Source organism: Vulpes lagopus, chromosome 10 (assembly GCF_018345385.1).
Source record: "Vulpes lagopus strain Blue_001 chromosome 10, ASM1834538v1, whole genome shotgun sequence".
NCBI lineage: Eukaryota > Metazoa > Chordata > Mammalia > Carnivora > Canidae > Vulpes > Vulpes lagopus.
Window position 1 is genome coordinate 15881491 of NC_054833.1, and position 18195 is coordinate 15899685.

At 42.7% G+C, this 18195-nt stretch overlaps 1 protein-coding gene, 1 long non-coding RNA gene and 1 other non-coding gene across 5 annotated transcripts in view; 1 reads left to right on the forward strand and 2 right to left on the reverse strand.

The window, feature by feature from the left end:
• GCNT2 (glucosaminyl (N-acetyl) transferase 2 (I blood group)) overlaps positions 1–17946 on the reverse strand; it is an 83311-nt gene extending 65365 nt beyond the window's left edge. For both annotated transcript variants that reach the window (XM_041770401.1, XM_041770403.1), the window contains exon 1: positions 16473–17946. In XM_041770401.1, coding sequence (XP_041626335.1) covers positions 16473–17397 — 925 coding nt within the window. In that variant the 5' untranslated portion in view covers positions 17398–17946. The remainder of the gene's footprint in view (positions 1–16472) is intronic.
• TRNAK-CUU lies at positions 4020–4091 on the reverse strand. The gene has a single exon. It is a non-coding gene; the product is annotated as a tRNA-Lys (tRNA).
• On the forward strand, positions 11122–17782 carry LOC121499591. 2 transcript variants are annotated; one of them, XR_005990180.1, is made up of 3 exons: positions 11122–12687; positions 16408–16588; positions 17649–17782. It is a non-coding gene; the product is annotated as an uncharacterized LOC121499591 (long non-coding RNA). The 2 variants fall into 2 exon arrangements; XR_005990179.1 differs by lacking the exon at positions 17649–17782 and adding an exon at positions 16810–17025.
• Positions 17947–18195: the final 249 nt, after the last annotated feature.

The following is an 18195-nucleotide window of genomic DNA, read 5'->3' on the forward strand; positions in this document are numbered from 1 at the left end:
AAGAATGCTACGCAAATACTTGCAAGAGATAGCATATACATATTCAAATAGGCAAATGTCCAAGCATGCGTAGATAGGCGGCAATGTTCTGGTAGCATAAATGTAGCAATTGGAAATATGAAGATCCTGAAATTCGGAGGTTTACCCAATGAAAACAAAATTACCCCAAATAAGTCACAGCAAATGAATATTCCAAGATGAAGGTACACTTCATCTGAATTTACATATGGAAGCGAATTGCTTAACCCTGGAGAACCAAAACATTTGTTTCTATAAGTATGTAGCCAAACTAGGTGTGTCTGTGGCTTGGGGATAAGGATTTTCCAGGTCAAAAGTATGCAAACTTCTGCCAAGCATCCCAACCCCTGGAGGGGCTGTAAAAATACAGGTTGCAAGGGCCCTCACCCCAAGCGGTCAGTAAATTCCAGGTAGAATTTAATAGTCCACTTTTCTTTTTTTTTTTTTTTAAGATTTATTTATTTATTGAGTGGGTGGGAGGGGGAAGGGCAGAAGGAAGAGAGAGAAACTCAAGTGGGCTCTGACTGAGTGTGGAGCTGGACTCGGGGCTCGATCCCATGACCCTGAGATCATGACCTGAGCTGAACCCAAGAGCTGGACACTTAACCAACTGAGCCATCCAGGTGCCCCAATAATCTATGTTTCTAACAAGTTTTTGGAACCAACTGTTTGAGAACCAATAGATCAAAGACCAAACTCTTTGATTTTGTTTTTCCTCAATGACCCTACTTGATCTCTTTTCCTGTGACTAAGTAATTTACCATAAAAACAAACAAACAAAGTTTTGGGAAAAACAATATGGTACGATTTGAAAATACTTAATAAGCATGAACTCAAATAGTGGGTAATCTGATCTCTTGAGTAAAATTTACCTTGGAAAGCTTATCAGCACCACCAGGAAGAATGGAAGAAAATGGACATACAGAAATGTGTTAATACTGCTATTTAAGCCAGAAAAAAAGCCCAGGGGGCACCTGGGTGGCTCAGTCAGGTAAGTAGTTGACTCTTGATTGCAGCTCAGGTCATCATCTCGGGTAGATCTCTGGTCGTGAGATTAGGCCCCACCTTGGGCTCCATGCTCAGCAGAGAGTCTGCTTGAGATTCTGTCTCCCTCTCCTCTGCCCCTACCCCCCACCTCTAAAAAAAGAGAGAGCAAAGCTCTAGCTGCAAGGGGTCCTGCCCCAAATCCCTTCTCTAATTTACTGTATACAGCAAGCACACCTGTGCATAATTCCAGTCTCCTGCAAAAGATGGAACAGGATTACTTACTGAGAAACACTGATATTTTGGGTATCTAATGTGCCATAAACTGAATTAGAAGAAGGGTATGAGAGAGATTTAAAAACAACAACTCAGGGGTGCCTGGGTGGCTGAGTCAGTTAAGCATCAGACTCTTGATTCCAGATTGGGTCATGATCTCAGGGTCATGAGATCAAGTCCCGAGTCATACTCCATGGGTAGCATGGAGTCTGCTTGTCCCTTTCCCTCTGCTCCCCTTCCTGCTGACATGCACTCTCTCTCTCTAAAATAAATAAATAAAACCTTTAAATATATATATATATAAATACAAAACAACCCCCCCAAAAGAGAGAAAGAAACAGAAATACTAATTATTGGGGGCAAATGTGGGACAACCTGCTGCTGGTCAAAGTGCGAATGGAAAAAACTCTGGAAAATGCAGTAACTTCCAGAGCTGAGCACAGGCAGGTCCTATGACCCAATAATACCATTCCTGGGAATTTACTCAACAGAATTGTGTACATGTTTATGAAATGACCTACAGCTCAGTATTCACTACAGCCATGTTCACAACAGACCCAAATGCCCATCAACCCAAATGCCCATCAGGGTTTCTCAACCTTGGCACACTACTGGCATTTTGGGTTGAATCTGCATTGTTGTGGGGGCTGTCTTGTGCATTGTAGGATGTCTAACAGCATCTCTGGCCTCTACCCACTACATGACAGTAGCACTCCTTGCCTCCAACTGCAAGTTGTGACAACCAAAAATATTTTCAGATATCTCCAAATGTTCCCCTGGGGGGCGGGGGAAATCATCCCTCCTCACTTCATGCCCCTCCTTCTTTCTAAAGAGCAATGAGAGAAAAAAATATATTGTGTTTGCAACACAAAAAATGAATCTCATAGACATAACATTGAGCCAAAAAAAAAAAAAAAGCCAGACAGAAAAAGAGTACAGGCTGTTTATTTCCATATATAGAAAGGACAAAAACAGGTCAAAGTAATCTATGGCATTAGACATCAGGGTAGCGACTGGGATGCGGATCATGTTCTGGGTCTTGATGGTTGTTACTTGAGTGTGTTCAGTCCGTGAAATTTTATCAAGCTGATCACTACTGATCTGTGCACTTTCCCATGTTCTACAATTCTTCACCAAAAATGAATGAATGAATGAATGAATGAATGAAATGAGTCATGGTCCTTTTCCCAGAAAAACTCTGCTAGGTGAGTCTTCTAGGTGAACAGGGATCAGGAGTCCTAGAAAAACTAATATTTACAGGTTATTATCCCTTGTGATTAAATGCGCTGCAGTACCACGTGCAGAGCCTACTCACTTCCTCAAGGGGACGGATTGCTAAGGGTGCTTCTGCTCTGGTTCCTGGCACCAGCCACTCTGGGCCACGACCCAACCGGCCACCTCTCCTTTCTGCCAGTCAGCAATGCCCAGAAGAAAAGGAGTCAAGAGAAAACAGAACAGGAAGTCAAAAATTCAAAAACTCTTCGCGCTCATCAACGGTGAGCTGAGTGCCAGCCACTTGTAACGTGGAGCAGATGAGGAGAGAGGGAACACCCAGAGACAAGCAGAATGTGTGTTATCAATGGATATGATGACTGCTGGCATCTGGGGCCATCACCCTTATCTGCCCAGCGAGGAATTATGACTCAGGGATCTCCCATCCAGGGTCACTCAGTGGGGAGGTGTGACCTGGGACTGGAAAGTGAGCCACTTTGCCATCCTGTGCCCCATCAGGCAGGCCCAGGAAGGCATCAGCACCCAGATGGCTCCATGGAACCATTGTGAGAAGGAAGTGGGCCTGGGTCCACTTCCAGGGAGGCGCAGGCATTCCTTTTCTCCAGCACTTCTTTTTTCTGTTTCAAGTTCAATCGGTCAACAGTGTTGAGAAAGCACCTACGTCAGAAACACTATGGAAATTCTTTCCTTTCCGCTGCTTTCTTTCTATAGCTCAGAAAAACCATCTGGACAAATCTTTTCCTTGCAGCTCGTATGATGATTGATTTCCAATCTCCATCCCTCCCTCCCCTGTGCAGGTGACCACACTGCTGCATGTTCTGACTGGTCACAAGCAGAAGACATGATCCAGGTAACTCTTGGCCCCGGGTGAACTGGGTTCCTGAGGCCTGGCCCTTGAACTAATTACCAGGTGCTTGGTAAGAATCTGGAGCCCAGAGGCCCCGTGAACCATCCTCTCTCTTCTCTTTCTGCAGAAAACAATTCCCCACGCCCAAGGTTCTCCTTCCTCTGTTCTGACTTGGGGACACCAGGTGTTCAGATCTTGCCTCATGCTTCCTGGATTCCTAGCCCTTCGCAATCCTTAGACACCTGCTGTCCCAGTGACTTCTGCTAAGTTTCTTTTCTTTTCTTTTCTTTTTCAAGCTTTCCTTTCTCCGGGAGACTAGGTTTGAGGCCATCCACATGACTGTTTTATTTGACTGGGGTTTGATACACTATTGCGAGAATTCCATCACAACATAACCCCGCTCCCAAACTTGAAAAACAGTGTTGAATAGCTCCCATTCAGTCCTTTTATTTATTTAAAAATTTTTGTTGTTTTTGTGGGAGCACCTGAGTGGTTCAGCTGATTGGGTGTCTGACTCTTGATCTCAGCTCAGGGCTTGATCCCGGGGTTGTGAGTTCAGGCCCCATGATGGGCTCCACACTGGGCATGGAGCCTGCTTAAAAAATAATAATAGTAATTTAAATATAAATAAATAAAGATTTTTATTTTTAAGTGATCTCTACACCCAACATGGGGCTCGAACTCACACCCTGAGATCAAGAGTCACATGCTCTACCAACTGAGCCAGCCAGGCACCCCTCCATTTGGTCCTTTCAGATCCCTCCCTCTGTTCTCCATCCTGCAGGAGGGCTGATTTACGGGGAGCTTATTAAGCAGCTCTGGCTCTGGTTGGGTTTGCCAATGAGGGCACGAGAGAGACCTCAAGGTGTTTGCTCCCCAGCTCCTCTCTTGCCAGTCGCAGCAGGATAGCTCCTTCCTTAGACCGAAGCTCTCCTCAAAGGGGCCCAGTTCACAGCACTTTTTCCAACCACTCCTTCTTCCAGGCCTAGAAATGGTAATAGTCCCATTATCACTGGCTCTGGGTATTACCATGCACTTTATGGTTTCCCTCCACTCTGCCCACCTTGTCAAAAACAGTCCCTTCAGTAACATTGCATGCCTGCACGGCCTCATTTCTCTGGTATCTTTGCCCAAAAGGCATACCCTGACTCTAATCATGAGGAAACATCAAAATTGCAGTCTTCAAAATGATAAGATCTGGGGGGACAGAAATTTTCTGGGAAGTTTTTCCAAATTAAAGGGGATTAAAGAGGTATGACAGCTAAGTGCAGCTTGAGATCGTTAATCAGATCCTAGTTTAGGAAGGATGTTCTCAGTACCACCAGTAAGACTGGAATAGGGTCTGTGGTTTGAAGAATCATGACGTTCCACTGGATGGTTGTGCTACAGTCATGTAAGAGATGACTGCGCTTAGGAAACACTGCTTGAAATAGTAAGGAATAATTGGCAAATGGTGTAGGAAAAATAAATAAAAGAGAGAGGGAATAAAATAAGGCCAACATGGTAAGATGTTATGGGTTGGAGGATGTGGGAATGAAGGGTACCAGAGAGCTCTAAATTATTCTTGTAAGTATAATAATTTTGAAATGAGTTTAAAAGAAAAGGTTAAAAACTCATTAAGATCTTTAAACATTTTCTAAATAATCAGTCATATTTTCTTTTTTTTAAAAAAATGTTAATTCCAGTATAGTTCACATACAATGTTGTATTAGTTTCGGGTGTACAATACAGCAACTCCGTGGTTCCATATGTTATTCAGTGTTCATCACGACAAACGTACTCTTAATCCCCATCATGTATTTCACCCATCAGCCCACTCAGCTTCCATCTGGTGACCATCAGTTTGCTCTCTATAATTAAGGGTCTGGTTTTTTGGTTTGTCTCTTTTTTCAAACTCATGTTTCCATTAAGTGCACAGCTTCAGCTGTGGGAATTTCTGCAGGGCAGCCTAGTGGATTAAACTGATCATGAAGTAGGGGGTCAAAGAAACCTAGGTGAGGTCATTTTACCTTCTCAAGTATCAGATTCTGCACCTGCAAATTGGAGGTAATAATATCTACCTCTCTTAGAATATTCCTTTAAATAAAAAAAAGATTGATTTATTTGAGAGAAAGAGAGCATGAGCAGGGGAAGGGACAGAGGGAGAGAGAAGCCCAAGTAGGCTCCCTGCTGAGCACCAAGCCTGACTCAGGACTTGATCCCAGGATCCTGAGATCATGACCAGAGCCAAAACCAAGAGTCAGCCACTAAACTGACTGAGCCACCCAGGCACCCCTCCCTCATTTCTGTGAGGCTTAAATGACTCAATCCATGAAGCATCAGTTTTAAATCTTCTGCTTTCTCCTTGAGAAAGCATTTGTTCTATAGAATTTCTTCTTTGAGAAAAACGTACATTATTGACATCAACAGAACTGCCAACATTGGGGCCATCTAGAAAGTGGAGATATCCCCATTTTATAGAATTAACATTGGACAACGATGCTACCTAAAGATCCATGCTTCGTTATTGGATTCAGCTCTTCCCTACATTTTATGACCAAATGGAAAGCTTGCCTCTCTGAGATTCTGAAATCTAGGGTCTAACATGGGATGGCATAATAAGGGAATACTTTTGCACAGTTTTTACCCTGTGACATATACTGAAAACAATCATGTGTCTGGCACTTGTAAAAAATATGGTCCAAAAAAAAATATATATATATGTATACAAAGCTCTCTCATCCAGAAGTGTCTGGCCAAGGGACACCAACTGTCTGGGGCCTTGCGTGTCATGCGTGCTGCCGGGATCAATATGCAGCTGATTGGCAACTTCTGCCAGCACATCAGCACACAGACAGCTGGGAAGTTCAGCAATAAGCACAAAGCCTAACAAGGGAAGACGCTGTTGTTACAAGAGACGGTTTGGGAAGAAGCTGAAAACACTCCACACGCTCTGGGAAAAGACTGAACTGCTTAGTGGGGCCTGGGTGGCTCAGTCAGTTAAACATCTGCCTTTGGCTCAGGTCATGATGCTGGAGTTCTGGGTTCAAGCTCCCTGCTCAGCAGAGGGTCTGCAACTCTGTCTGCCCCTCACCCTGCTGTGTTCTGTCTCTCTTGCTTTTCTCTGTCTCTCAAATAAATAGATAAAATCTTTAAAAAAGGAAAAAAAAAAGATAGAGCTGTTTCCAGCTGTACTATGCATTCAGCTGTGCTGGGTGAACCTATGACCTTCAGAACAAGGCAAGGTCTCTACTCTCAGGACCCACATTTTGCCAATAGTGACCTGTCATTGTAAGTAATTTCCTTCCCAATCCTGCCTTGTCCATGATTTCATTTCCACTCCTACCTAATCTTCCCTTTTATGACTTCAGACCAGGAAACAAGGACAACCATAAACCCCAACCCTCGCCTCGCCTTTGCCTGATTCATGACACTGCAGACACTGGAGTTTCGCACACCGGGAAGGAGCCCCAAGAAGTCACAAGAGCAGCTAAAAACAGCTGCACAGGTTCAGCATTTGCCTGGAAAATTCTACCAGGGTGACTTTATCTTCCATAAAACTGTTATAATCTTTCATCGAGGCTTGAAGGAGGTTAGTCAGGATTGCACAGATTATAGGAATTTGAAGCTTGCTTCTTTCCTAATAAGGAGAAAACTGCAGAGATGCATTTAGGAATCCTCTGAAGTAAAAACAACTGGTTGTGAAACCCTGTCCAGTGCTGCCCTGAATTTGCCAAGCTCAGTAACACAGAATGAGCATTTGGAGCAGCAAACTGAGGTGGACTTAAACCACCCATCTTCCTCAGCGTCCAGGTGTCGGAATGCAGCTAGCACAGAGCAATGAGCGCCCCCAAAATGGAGACCACAGCCATGGGGAGGGACCCTTGAGAAATGGAAGAAACAAAAAATAAAAGCTGCAGAAACGTCAACTAGTACTTCAGCACAAACCCTTCCTTATAAAGATTGGGGAGGAGAAGGATGCAGGCTAAAATAGCCCATAGGGTTTCCTTAGAAAAGAAGGATTGGCGCCATTTGCTTCTTAAAAAAAAAAAAAAAAAAAAAAAAAAAAAAAAAAAAAAAAAGGAGGAACCACAGTCTGCATAAATCCAGAGAAAAAGTAACTGCATATTATGAGCTCCCTTATTTATTTTTAAAAGATCTTCGTTAAGGCTTATTTATTTAAGCAATCTCTACACCCAATGTGGGGCTTGGACTCAAGACCTGGAGATGAAGAGTCGCGTGCTCTACCTACTGAGTCAGTCAGGCACCCTGCTTTATTTATTTATTTTTAAAATAAGTCTTAGCCATTGCTTAATCAGGGGATTCAGGAGGCAGAAACTTGAACATTTGGGGCCACAAGGTATGTTCTTAATCTGTGTTGCACAATTTCATCTCTTAACCCACTCCATCTTCAAAACAAACTTAATCATCTTGACTCTTGCACTTACAAGCTGGGTGTCTTCAGGCAAGTACCCCCAAATTTTCCATTCTTCCATTTTCTCATCTATAAAATTGGATTGCAAGTACCGAAATTCAAGGAAATAATGACCAAAAGGCAGTTCATCCTCTCAGAAGAAGATATACCAAAGGCCAACAAGTACATGAGAAGACATTTGACGCTGTTGTTCATTGGAGATATGCAAATCTAAATCACAGATGTGATTTTACAGCCACTAGAATGGTGTAAATAAAAAGACAAGCAGTAACAAGTGTTGGTGAGCATGTGGAGCACTTGGAACCTTAAGGACTACTGTTGGGAACGTAAAATGGTGCACCTGCTTTGGAAACCAGCTGGGCAGGTCCTCAAAATGTTAAACATGGAGTTGCCACATGGACCAGCAATTTCACTCTTGGGATCTACCCAGGAGGAAAGAAAGAAAACATATGTCTGTACAAAGACTTTCTCAAGCATGTTCTCAGTAGCACTATTGGTAATGGCCCAAACATGGAGACAACCCAAATGGGTACCAATGGACGAATAAACAAAATGTGGTACATCCACATGATGGAATAGTAGGTCACCCATATAATGAAGTAAGTACTGATTCGTGCTACGACATGAATAAACCTCAAGAATATCACAGAAAGCAGAAAGAGCCAGATATGAAAAAAATACATATAATTTGATTTATATATAGTCCAGAAAAGGCCTATCCATACAGACAGGAGAGTAGGGTTTGGGTGTGGAAATAGAAAGTAGCTATAAAGGACATGAGGTTCCTTTTGGAGGTGATAAAAATATTCTAAATTAGATGAGGGTCATGGTTGCACGATTCTGTAAATACAGTAAAAATTGTTGGATTGTTCACTCAAAATGGGTGAATTTATTATTCTACAATATGTGAACTAGACCCCTGAATCACATACCTCGCTTTTGTGGTATGTAAATTATACCTCAAGGAAGCTGTTAATCTGGGGGTGGGGGGAGGTAATTTATCCAGTGCCTGATACTGCAAGGGCTCAGACCTTCTGGAAAGGCTTTACAGCACGGAAACCTGAGGCTGAGAAAGCAGCTGGTAATCCTGTCAGCCTATTGTATGCTGTCAGTGACTTGGACAATAGGAAACTTCTGGATTTGCTTGAAAGCACCACCCTATTTATTTTATACAAACAACATAAGGTGAACCGAATTCAACCTGACACCAAGCTCTGCGCGGGTTGAGGCTTGCAGAAACGTAAAGCTCTCATGACCCTCTAGGACTGCATTCCATCAGCCCCTGTAGATGCTAAAAGACAAAAACCTAATGAGAAGATAAGGGTCATCCATCAGGTAAAAACCGAGTAGCCAGGGTCCAGAGGACACAGGCCCTCTCTGCCTGGGGCTGTGGATTGTCAAAGGTTTCACCGACAGTACCAGTCAGCTGGGCCCTGGAAGATAATCAGGATTTCTCCAAAGAAGGGCCCAGTGGGGAAACTGGCGTAAAGGCCAAGAAATCTGTTTGGCGCCTAGCAATAATTATTAAAAAGAGTTCAAGTGGTAGTCAGTTAAACCTCTTTGTCCGTATTTTCTGGATTTTATTTATTCATCTGTTTGTTTGTAGGCAAAATATTATCTCTGGATCTTCAAAACCAGGCGTTCCTGGGTTCTTGGGGTCACACATGGCTTTAGAACAGTAACACTAAAACCTCAAAAATCAGTGTCCAAGGAGTTAGTCTGTTCCCTTGGACACGGAGTTCCTACAATAGACCAGAGCCTTCCAAAAGGCCTACAAGGAGATATTTCATCTTCAACATAAGGTGAAGAATCAGTCTCAGAGAAATTAGGCACCTTGCCCGAAGTTACAGAGTGTAGGTGGCAGAGCCAAGGCTGCTTTTAAATCCCACCAGCAAATGGAAGCCACCCTCTGAGTCCACAGAGTAAACAGATCTTTAGAGCATTTTTCAACCCACTCCACAGACCACTTACGTTTAAAATGCCTTCTAGTTGACCACTGACTCTAGTTGAGTTAGGCCTAAGCCTTACTTTTCTTTCTCTTCAGTCTACTTTTATCTTCCTCAGTATAAAAGTAAGATGGGTTACCACAAGAAGAAATGTTATCTCTGAATATTAAATATTAATAATATTTTCATTAACTTAATTGAATCTAAATATTAATATATTAATTTAATTAATCTAGGGTCATGTCTCCAGCTATTCCTCAGAAATCCCAGAAGACGCTCTAATTAACAAAGTGAAGTTGTTCATATACATCATCATTATGATGTAAACCATTTTTGATAGTAATATATGTGGCTATGTAAAATGCATATAAATCAACTAATCAACTAAATGCGTATAGATCAACTAAACTTAGGGCAATTTCTGATTTGTGGAAATTAACATTTTGGTTTTTTTTTTTTTAAGATTTTATTTATTTGAGAGAGAGTGAGCAGATGCTTAACCAACTGAGCCACCAGTTGGCTCGGAAATTATCATCTTTTTGAAAACTCAGAAAGTACCCCAGAAATTATCATCTTTTTAAAAACACAAAAAGGTGTCAAGATCTCCAGTGGTTCTTGATTCTCAGTCATCATAAGCAGATAAGCCTGTTATTCTATAACTTAAACCATAGAAGACACTGAACTTCTAGGTGCCCTCAGTCCTATCAAGGTGTAATTGTCAAGATGACAAAGGTCATCCTCTTGAGAGGAAAGAACCAGGAAATAGTCTAACTTAGTAGGAAGGATAAAGAGGAAAGTTAAGGATAGAGGATGAGCCACAGAATGCTCAGAGAGCAAATCCTATGACCAGGGAAGGAGGGCAGACAAGTATAGCACAGATAAGATCATTCAAAGGTTACAAACCACTTCCCCCTGCCTAGCCCCCATTTCATCTGGAGAAATAAAACTAATACCACTATTTCCTTGATAATCTATCTACATAAAGGTGAAATGTGTCATGCCGTTTATCACCTTCTCAAGGGACTGTATTTCCTTGAAAAGAACTCACGGGGGCCCCACTCACTGATTTCCTTTTCTGTAAGTTGACAAAATTGGTATTTTCTAGCAGACATAAAAAAGATATTGTTCAAGCTAATAGTAAGACTTAACTCCCCGCCCCCCTGCAAGTCTACCCATATGCCCGGTGAATCTGGGAAGCTCTGTGAACGTAATGTGTTTGAGGAACATAAATTCCCTCTGGCAGCCAAATCACTAGGGCCACAAGCACAAGATCCCAGGATCACTGTGATTCAGATCTGCTCTCCCCTGACTCTTGAAAGAAGCAAGAGCTGGGCACCTCAGCCCTGCATTTCTACAAAGATGGAAAGTAAAGAGATTAGCCAATCTCAGCTAAGGGTAGAGTTAATCTAGTGTAGCCTCTACAGGAGGCCCTCTATCAAGGGCACAAGGGTATGACACACAAACCATGGGGCTGGTCTGTAGGCTGCCTCCAGGAGGAAAAGAAGTAAGAAGCAGGGAGTCTGCCTTCCAGGTCCACTATCTTGAACATTCTTCCTTTTTCTGTTTCTTCCCCTCAGGCACCTTGGCATGCCTTTCTCCTCCCATCTCCAACAAAACCTATAGTCAGGTTTTGTTTTTTCACTCATTCAGATTTTAATATGAATTTTGAGTAAACTCCCACGGAATCATATTCCAAATACTCCTTAGTAGCAAGTGAGGCAGTCATCATCGGTCAGTTTTTAAATCTTGAAATCCAAGGAACCCTCGCCGAATGTCACAGCCACTGGAAGTCCTTAACCCAGGTAGAACCACGCAAGCCAGAAGAGCTCAAGAGGAGAAACTTAGAAGGAAAGTGGGAGGCCAAGAACTTGCACCTCGACCTACAAATGAATCTTTTCCCCAACTAGACACCATGCCCAGCTGAGTCAGAAGATTAAGGGGCTGCCATCTGGTGGCAGATGGATTAAGGAAAAGAAGTGGGGGAGAAGAGAACTTGGAGAAAAATAGGGGAAAGACAGAGGCAGAAAGAGGAAGCAGGGAGGGCAGGAAGGCCTAAGTTCATAGCAGCTGGTGAAGTTTATTAGGCAGCCTCTTAATTTGTTTTAATTTTTATTTATTGGGAGAAGGGCAATCTCTTAAGACCATAGCTGGGGGAGCCCGGGTGGCTCAGTTGGTTAAGCGTCTGCCTTCGGCTCAAGTCAGGATCCCAGGGTCCTGGGATAGAGGCCCATGTTGGGTTCCTTGCTCAGCGGGGAGTTTACTTTTTCCTCCCCTTCTATCCCCCACTTCCCCTCCTGCCTGTGCACACACTGTCTCTCAAATAAATAAATAAAATTAAAAAAAAAAAAGACCACAGATGAACTCCTTTTCTATCACCCTTCTGTCCTCATGGCCACCCTCGCCTGTGTAGGTTATGCGCAAATCCTTACCTTCTGAGGCTTCCAGAGGACCTGCTAACTTCTTAGGGAGCTGATGATGTACAGGGGGCCATGTTTTGCTTTGTGCTTTAAGCCACAGCTGCCCAGAACTACCCGAGGCCTAAACAAGTGGCAGCCAGGCACACGGTAAGCAGCAGCACCCTGTGAGGTGACGTGAACACTCGCCATGTAGTTCCTACATGACCCAAGGAAAGCAAGACCCTCCGGACATATCTGAAGAGGACACAGTGAGAAACTGCCATCAACAGAACAGTCCAGAATCTGGCAGCCAAGTGGGAAGGCGCCAAGAGTACAAGCCATGGGGGGCCATGGGCACCACAAACGAGTGGAAGCTCTGAAGCAGGGGTGAGGATTTCAGACAAGGAAAAGGAAGCAGGCAAAGCTAAAGAAGCAGAGGTGGAGACGCTGAGACACAAGCATGGTTGACTTCTCGATGCTGCTGGGAGGGCACCACGGTTGTCTGACCATTTTACCTGGAAAGAGGAGGACCCCCGGTTCACGTACACCCGGTACAGGAGCCACCAGCCACAGGTACAAATAAATGATAATTGGGGTATACTGGGTTAAGTACAATATTTATTTAAATCAATTTCCCCATTTGTGTTTGCTTGTGTAGACTTTATTTATTTATTTATTTATTTATTTATTTATTTATTTATTCATGAAAGACACAGAAAGGCAGAGACACAGGCAGAGGGAGAAGCAGGGTCCCTGTGGGGCTCCATCCCAGGATCCCGGGATCACAATCTGAGCCGAAGGCAGATGCTCAACCACCCAGGTTGAGCCACCCAGGTGCCGTGTTTGTTTCTTTTCATGAGGCTACTAGAAAATCTAAAATTACATACATGGCTCACATTATATTTCTATTGGATGGTGCTGTTCTAGCTCCCTGAGGCCATTTTGGTTGTGAGATATTTTTTGTCCTGGCCTATTACTTCTTTGAGAATCCTAACAAGCCCCGGATCACTGCGATGAACTAGAACAATCTTAAAATGTCCCAAACAACCAACCAGCCAATTCATACATCAATAAGAAGCCCCTTCCAAACAAAATCCGATTTCCACAGAACAGGAGTAATAGTTAAACAAGACGGCCGCTTCGGTTTCAGTTCCCTTCCCTCTTCATGAGCAAGCCCTATACTCAGGCTCACCCAGGTCCTGCATGTGCCAGCTGCACCAGTGAGAGGGCACTGGCTTCCAGAAAAGATCCTTCATACATATAAAACAGAAACTACTTCAAGGGCTCAGTCTTCTAAGTTTTTGAAAAGCACGGAGCAGTACATTGGCTTTCTATAGCTTCACTGCTAACCAGAAGTGTAAGAATCCATCTCCAGTAGATTAACCAGGGTGAGAAAACAGGCTTTTATCTTTAGGTTTCTGTTCAACGAACTGATTAGAATCATCCTTTAGAATCTAACTCTCAGAGTGGAAGAGACTCACAGGCCATCTTGTCTAACGCTTGATAAATGAGCTGCCTTTGCAGCATTTCCCCTCTGTTTCTCCATATCACTTGGGCTTGTTCACCACTGAGGAAGCTACTCATTCCAATCCCAGATTGACAGGTTTTTAAATCTCCCACCACTGACCCTAGATTCTTCTTCCAAATGAACAAATCTTTTAGTTATATGAAGACAACGATCCTTCTTCAAATCTGTTTCAGATTGAATAAACTTTTTGTCTTAGTTCTTTCTAGAAAAAAAAAAGAGGGGGTACTGGCCTTTTATCCTTCTTGGGTACCATCTTTGGAACTGCTTTGTCAACATCTCTCCTTAAAATATGGTGCTCATATCTGAAAAGTCTACATCATGCTTGATCCTCACAACACTTAAGACAGAAGTGGGGTTTTTCCTCCCTTATTCTGGACCCTATAATTCTGTTGAAACAACTATATGCTTGTGACTCCTCCACCTCACTTTCTTGAGTTCTGGTATCTTTTATCACTGCAACATTACCCCTTCCAGCTTTTGGAAAACCACAGATTTAAAAAGCATTCTATGAGATAACACCTCACACTTGTTAGAATGACTATTATTAAAAAGACAAGAAATATCAAGTCTTGGAGGATGTGGAAAAAAGAGAACCCTATTGTACTGTTGGTGGGAATGTAAATTGGTGCAGCCACTCTGGAATACAATTTGGAGGTTACTCAAAAAATTAAAAATAGAACTACCCTATGATCCTATTGCTGGGTATTTATTTGGAAAAAAAAATACTAGGTAAAAAAGATATGGCACCCATGCTCATTGCATTATTTATGATAGCCAAGATGTGGAAATAACCTAAGTGTCAATAAGTGGATGAATAAATAAAGGAGATATAAAATCTCTCTCTCTCTCTCTCTCATCTATCTACATAATGTTACTGAACCATAAAAAAGAATGAAATCTTGCTATTTTTAAAAAATTTGTCTCATGTCAATTGAATTCTTAGACCAGTCAGAAGAACTTTGAAGAAGAGGGGTAAATTTTTCCTCTCTGACAGTATATTTGAAAATTGCTAAAAAAGCAATTCTTAAAAGTTCTCATCACACATACCAAAAATTCTTGTCACAAGAAAAATAAAGTTGCAATTATATGGTGATGATTGTTAACCAGATTTCTAGTGGTGATCATTCTGCAATATCTACAAAGAGCAGTACACCTGGAACTAATATAATGTAATATGTCAGTTATATCTCACTTAAAAAATAAATCTTTAAAATAAATAAGTAAAGAGGCTGTTTTCAAGTGTTTGAAAAAAAAAGGGTCCTAAGTCTATAAAGGTTTGTAAACAACAGTTAAGACAAGTATCTGCAATGATTCACAGCCCTGGCTGTCCTGGAGAATTACCTAGAGACAGAACAAACACCTAAGGTGAGGTCTACCCTAGAAGTCAGGCCCTATGGGAGGTGGGGCCTGGCCTTATATTTTTTTAAAAGCTCTGAGTGAATGTAGAATGCATCCAGGTTTGAGCCACTAATCTCAAGAAACCATGAATCTGGTCCTCATATTGATTCAAGTTACTTCTCCCTTGAACTATGAATCCTAATTTTTATTTTGAATTGAACTAGTAGGACTGAATCAGTTCACTATAAACAACTAAAGGTCATTCAGATCGGTTAGAACTTGGACCAAAGGAAAGGTGCAGTTAATTTAGTAACAACTGAGATCTAATGGAAATAAAAAGAACATCAGGCTTAGGAGACCTGGTTTATATCATTTGCATGATCATTCACTAGCTGGGTAGCTTTTGAGCATATCACGCAATCACACTGCAGTTTCTCTGTCTATACAATAAAGGCACTGGTCTAGAAATCTTTAAGGTGGAAGTTTCTGGGTGGCTCAGTGGTTTAGCGCCTGCCTTCGGCCCAGGATGTGATCCTGGAGACGGGGGATCGAGTCCCACGTCAGGCTCCATGCAGGGAGCCTGCTTCTCCCTCTGCCTGTGTCTCTGCCTCTCTCTCTCTCTCTCTCTCTCTCTCTCTCTCTCTCTGTATTTCATGAATAAATAAATAAAATCTTAAAAAAAAAAAAAAAAGAAATCTTTAAGGCCTTCTAAATTTCTGATTCAATTCCAGGAAAGAAATTGCAAAGAAGTTTTAAAGTCAAATCCTGCTCCCAGTTTGAAAGCCTGTGAATTTAGCTATTGGAACTTCAACAGGAGCGAAAGTATTATTAAAACGTTCACATTGTCATTCAAATTTACTGTATAATATTTATCTCTGATTGTAAATGACATCACACTTCGGGGAGAATTGGGTTTAGTCTTTCATATGCACAGCAGGCTTTCCCTCAATTCTTTGCCCTGTCCAAAGCTGCAGCACACATCTGACATGGGTCTGTGGATCCAGAAAGGCAGCTTGGCATATGAGCAAAAGCCAGTAAGACAGCTGAGCTCCACCTCTGCCCTGCTAATCCCTATGCCTTAGTTTCCTCATCTGTAAAATGGAGATGAATTATATCATCAGTGATATCTGTGAGCAGAACTGCTATAAAGATTTTTTTTTTAAGATTTTATTTATTTCATTCATGAGAGGCACAGAGAGAGGCAGAGACACAGGAAGAGGGAGAAGCAGGCTCCCTTCAGGGACCCCAATGCAGGACTTGATCCCAGGACCCCCGGATCATTTTACAGTTGCCTGTAACACCCAGTGAAGGCAGATGCTCAACCACTGAGCCTCCCAGATGCCCCTATAAAGACTTTTTTAAATTAATATTTGAAACTATAAAGATCTTTGAAATAACCTTTTGTTTTTTTACTATTTTTTCAAAAGCAGCTCATTCAGTATTGACTGTGCAATGTTCACTCAGAAGAACAAAAGTTAAGAGACTCACATACCTGGGATCCTATTGAGCGTCACCCAGAAGTGTTCATCAGGACTGTAAGTGTCTTTGGACCAGGAGAGCAAGTCAAGCGCATGCTGGTCTTGGAGGACAAAGTTGGCGAATTCCCTGGTGAGGGCCACATAGGCAGTGCCGAAGTAGATGGTCATGTTGTGAGGAGGTGGGGTCTTTAATTGTGTTGTTTTAAGCATGTAGGAATTCTTTTTGCTTAAGAGCTCCCGGTGGACGTACTTGGTCCGTCCAATGGCATGAGCGGGGGGCAGCACCCCGGGGGTGATGTTTTTCCCTTTAAATCCTTTCAGATACCTAACGATTTCCTTGTTGGTCTTCAGGGGGAAATCCTGGCCACACGTGTTGATGGCGTACTTCCAGGGCACCTCGGATGCCCCAAGGTCTTTAAGGCAGTTCAGGTCCGCCTGGAGCCTGGAAATCCCACCATAGACCACAGGCTCCATCTTCGAAGCCAGAAAAGCATTTGGGAAGCAGCTGAGCAATTGCTTCACTGCATTTTTAAATGTGTCTGTTGCCTTTTCATCCACATGCACACAGTAGACATTTTGGGGCATGTAAATCGCCCTGAAGAGTCTCTCAAAAGTGTCAAAGTCTTTGTGGATGGTCACTGTGTAAGCCAGAGGGAACCCTGCCTCCTCTTCTGATAGTGTTTCTGTTATATAGTGACTTTGAGCCATATACTCGTAACAGGTAGAGTCACTGAGAGTAGTTTTCAGTGCGTTCCCCGTTGGGTAAAAAACCCTCCCCTTAAAAATCTGGTGACAGACTTCTGTTAACGCCGAAGCATTGGACAGAGATGCCCTCAGAAAATGCTTCTCCTCCCATAACTTGTGATTGTAAACAAATACAAAAATCAGGGCAGTGATAAGAGACACAGTGAAAAGGTAATGCTTCCAAGAGACCATCATTCAAGACCAGAAAGCAAGGAAAATGTCTCCTGAGATCCGATCAGAGTGTAGATATATTCAACTTACATGTTCTCCAGAATCCGTAGATCATCCTCTTGGTTGACGTGATTCTGAGCAGCTATTCCCCGTGCCCTTCCAGGTAACCGTTTGGACCTTTTTCCTGTCTTTGCTTCTCATTCGCCGCTGTGTTTCATTTCCACCTTTCTTTGACACATTTCTGAAGTAGCTCCTTTGGATTTGCTTTGCTCCAGCTCCCGTTCACCATGCAACCTGTTACCACACGAAAACAAGCCGTCTCGGGGAGGTTCTGATTCTGAGGTGTCCACCTCCCGCTGCTGGAAAGTCACCGAAGAGTGAGGTCACCATTCTGCGAGTCAGCGCCCCCAAGACTTTCTCTCCCAGCCTTTTCTCCCAGCCAAAGGTTGGCAACTGTGTCAGTTCCCCAACTTCCTGTTAATCATTGCGTTCAACTGACTGGCTTTGTTTGCTTAAACAGCACTGCCAAGTTAAAAGCTTCAGTTCTAAGCATGTGAACACCGCCTGGAGAGACATTCTGTCAATAAATATTTAGTGCTTAAAAATGAATCGCTTAGCCTGTCTTTTTCCACACACACACTCCGACCTCCCTATATTGACTGGGTATGCTATAAAGCAAGACGTATGATGGGCTGTTGAGCCAAATTCTTTCCAGGGCTTAATTGTCTCTGCTGCTAGTAAGGTCCTTAGAAAGGCACATTTGCAAAATTACCTCACCACCTAACTTATTACACAAAGTGACTGGGGTGCTTGATGAATTAA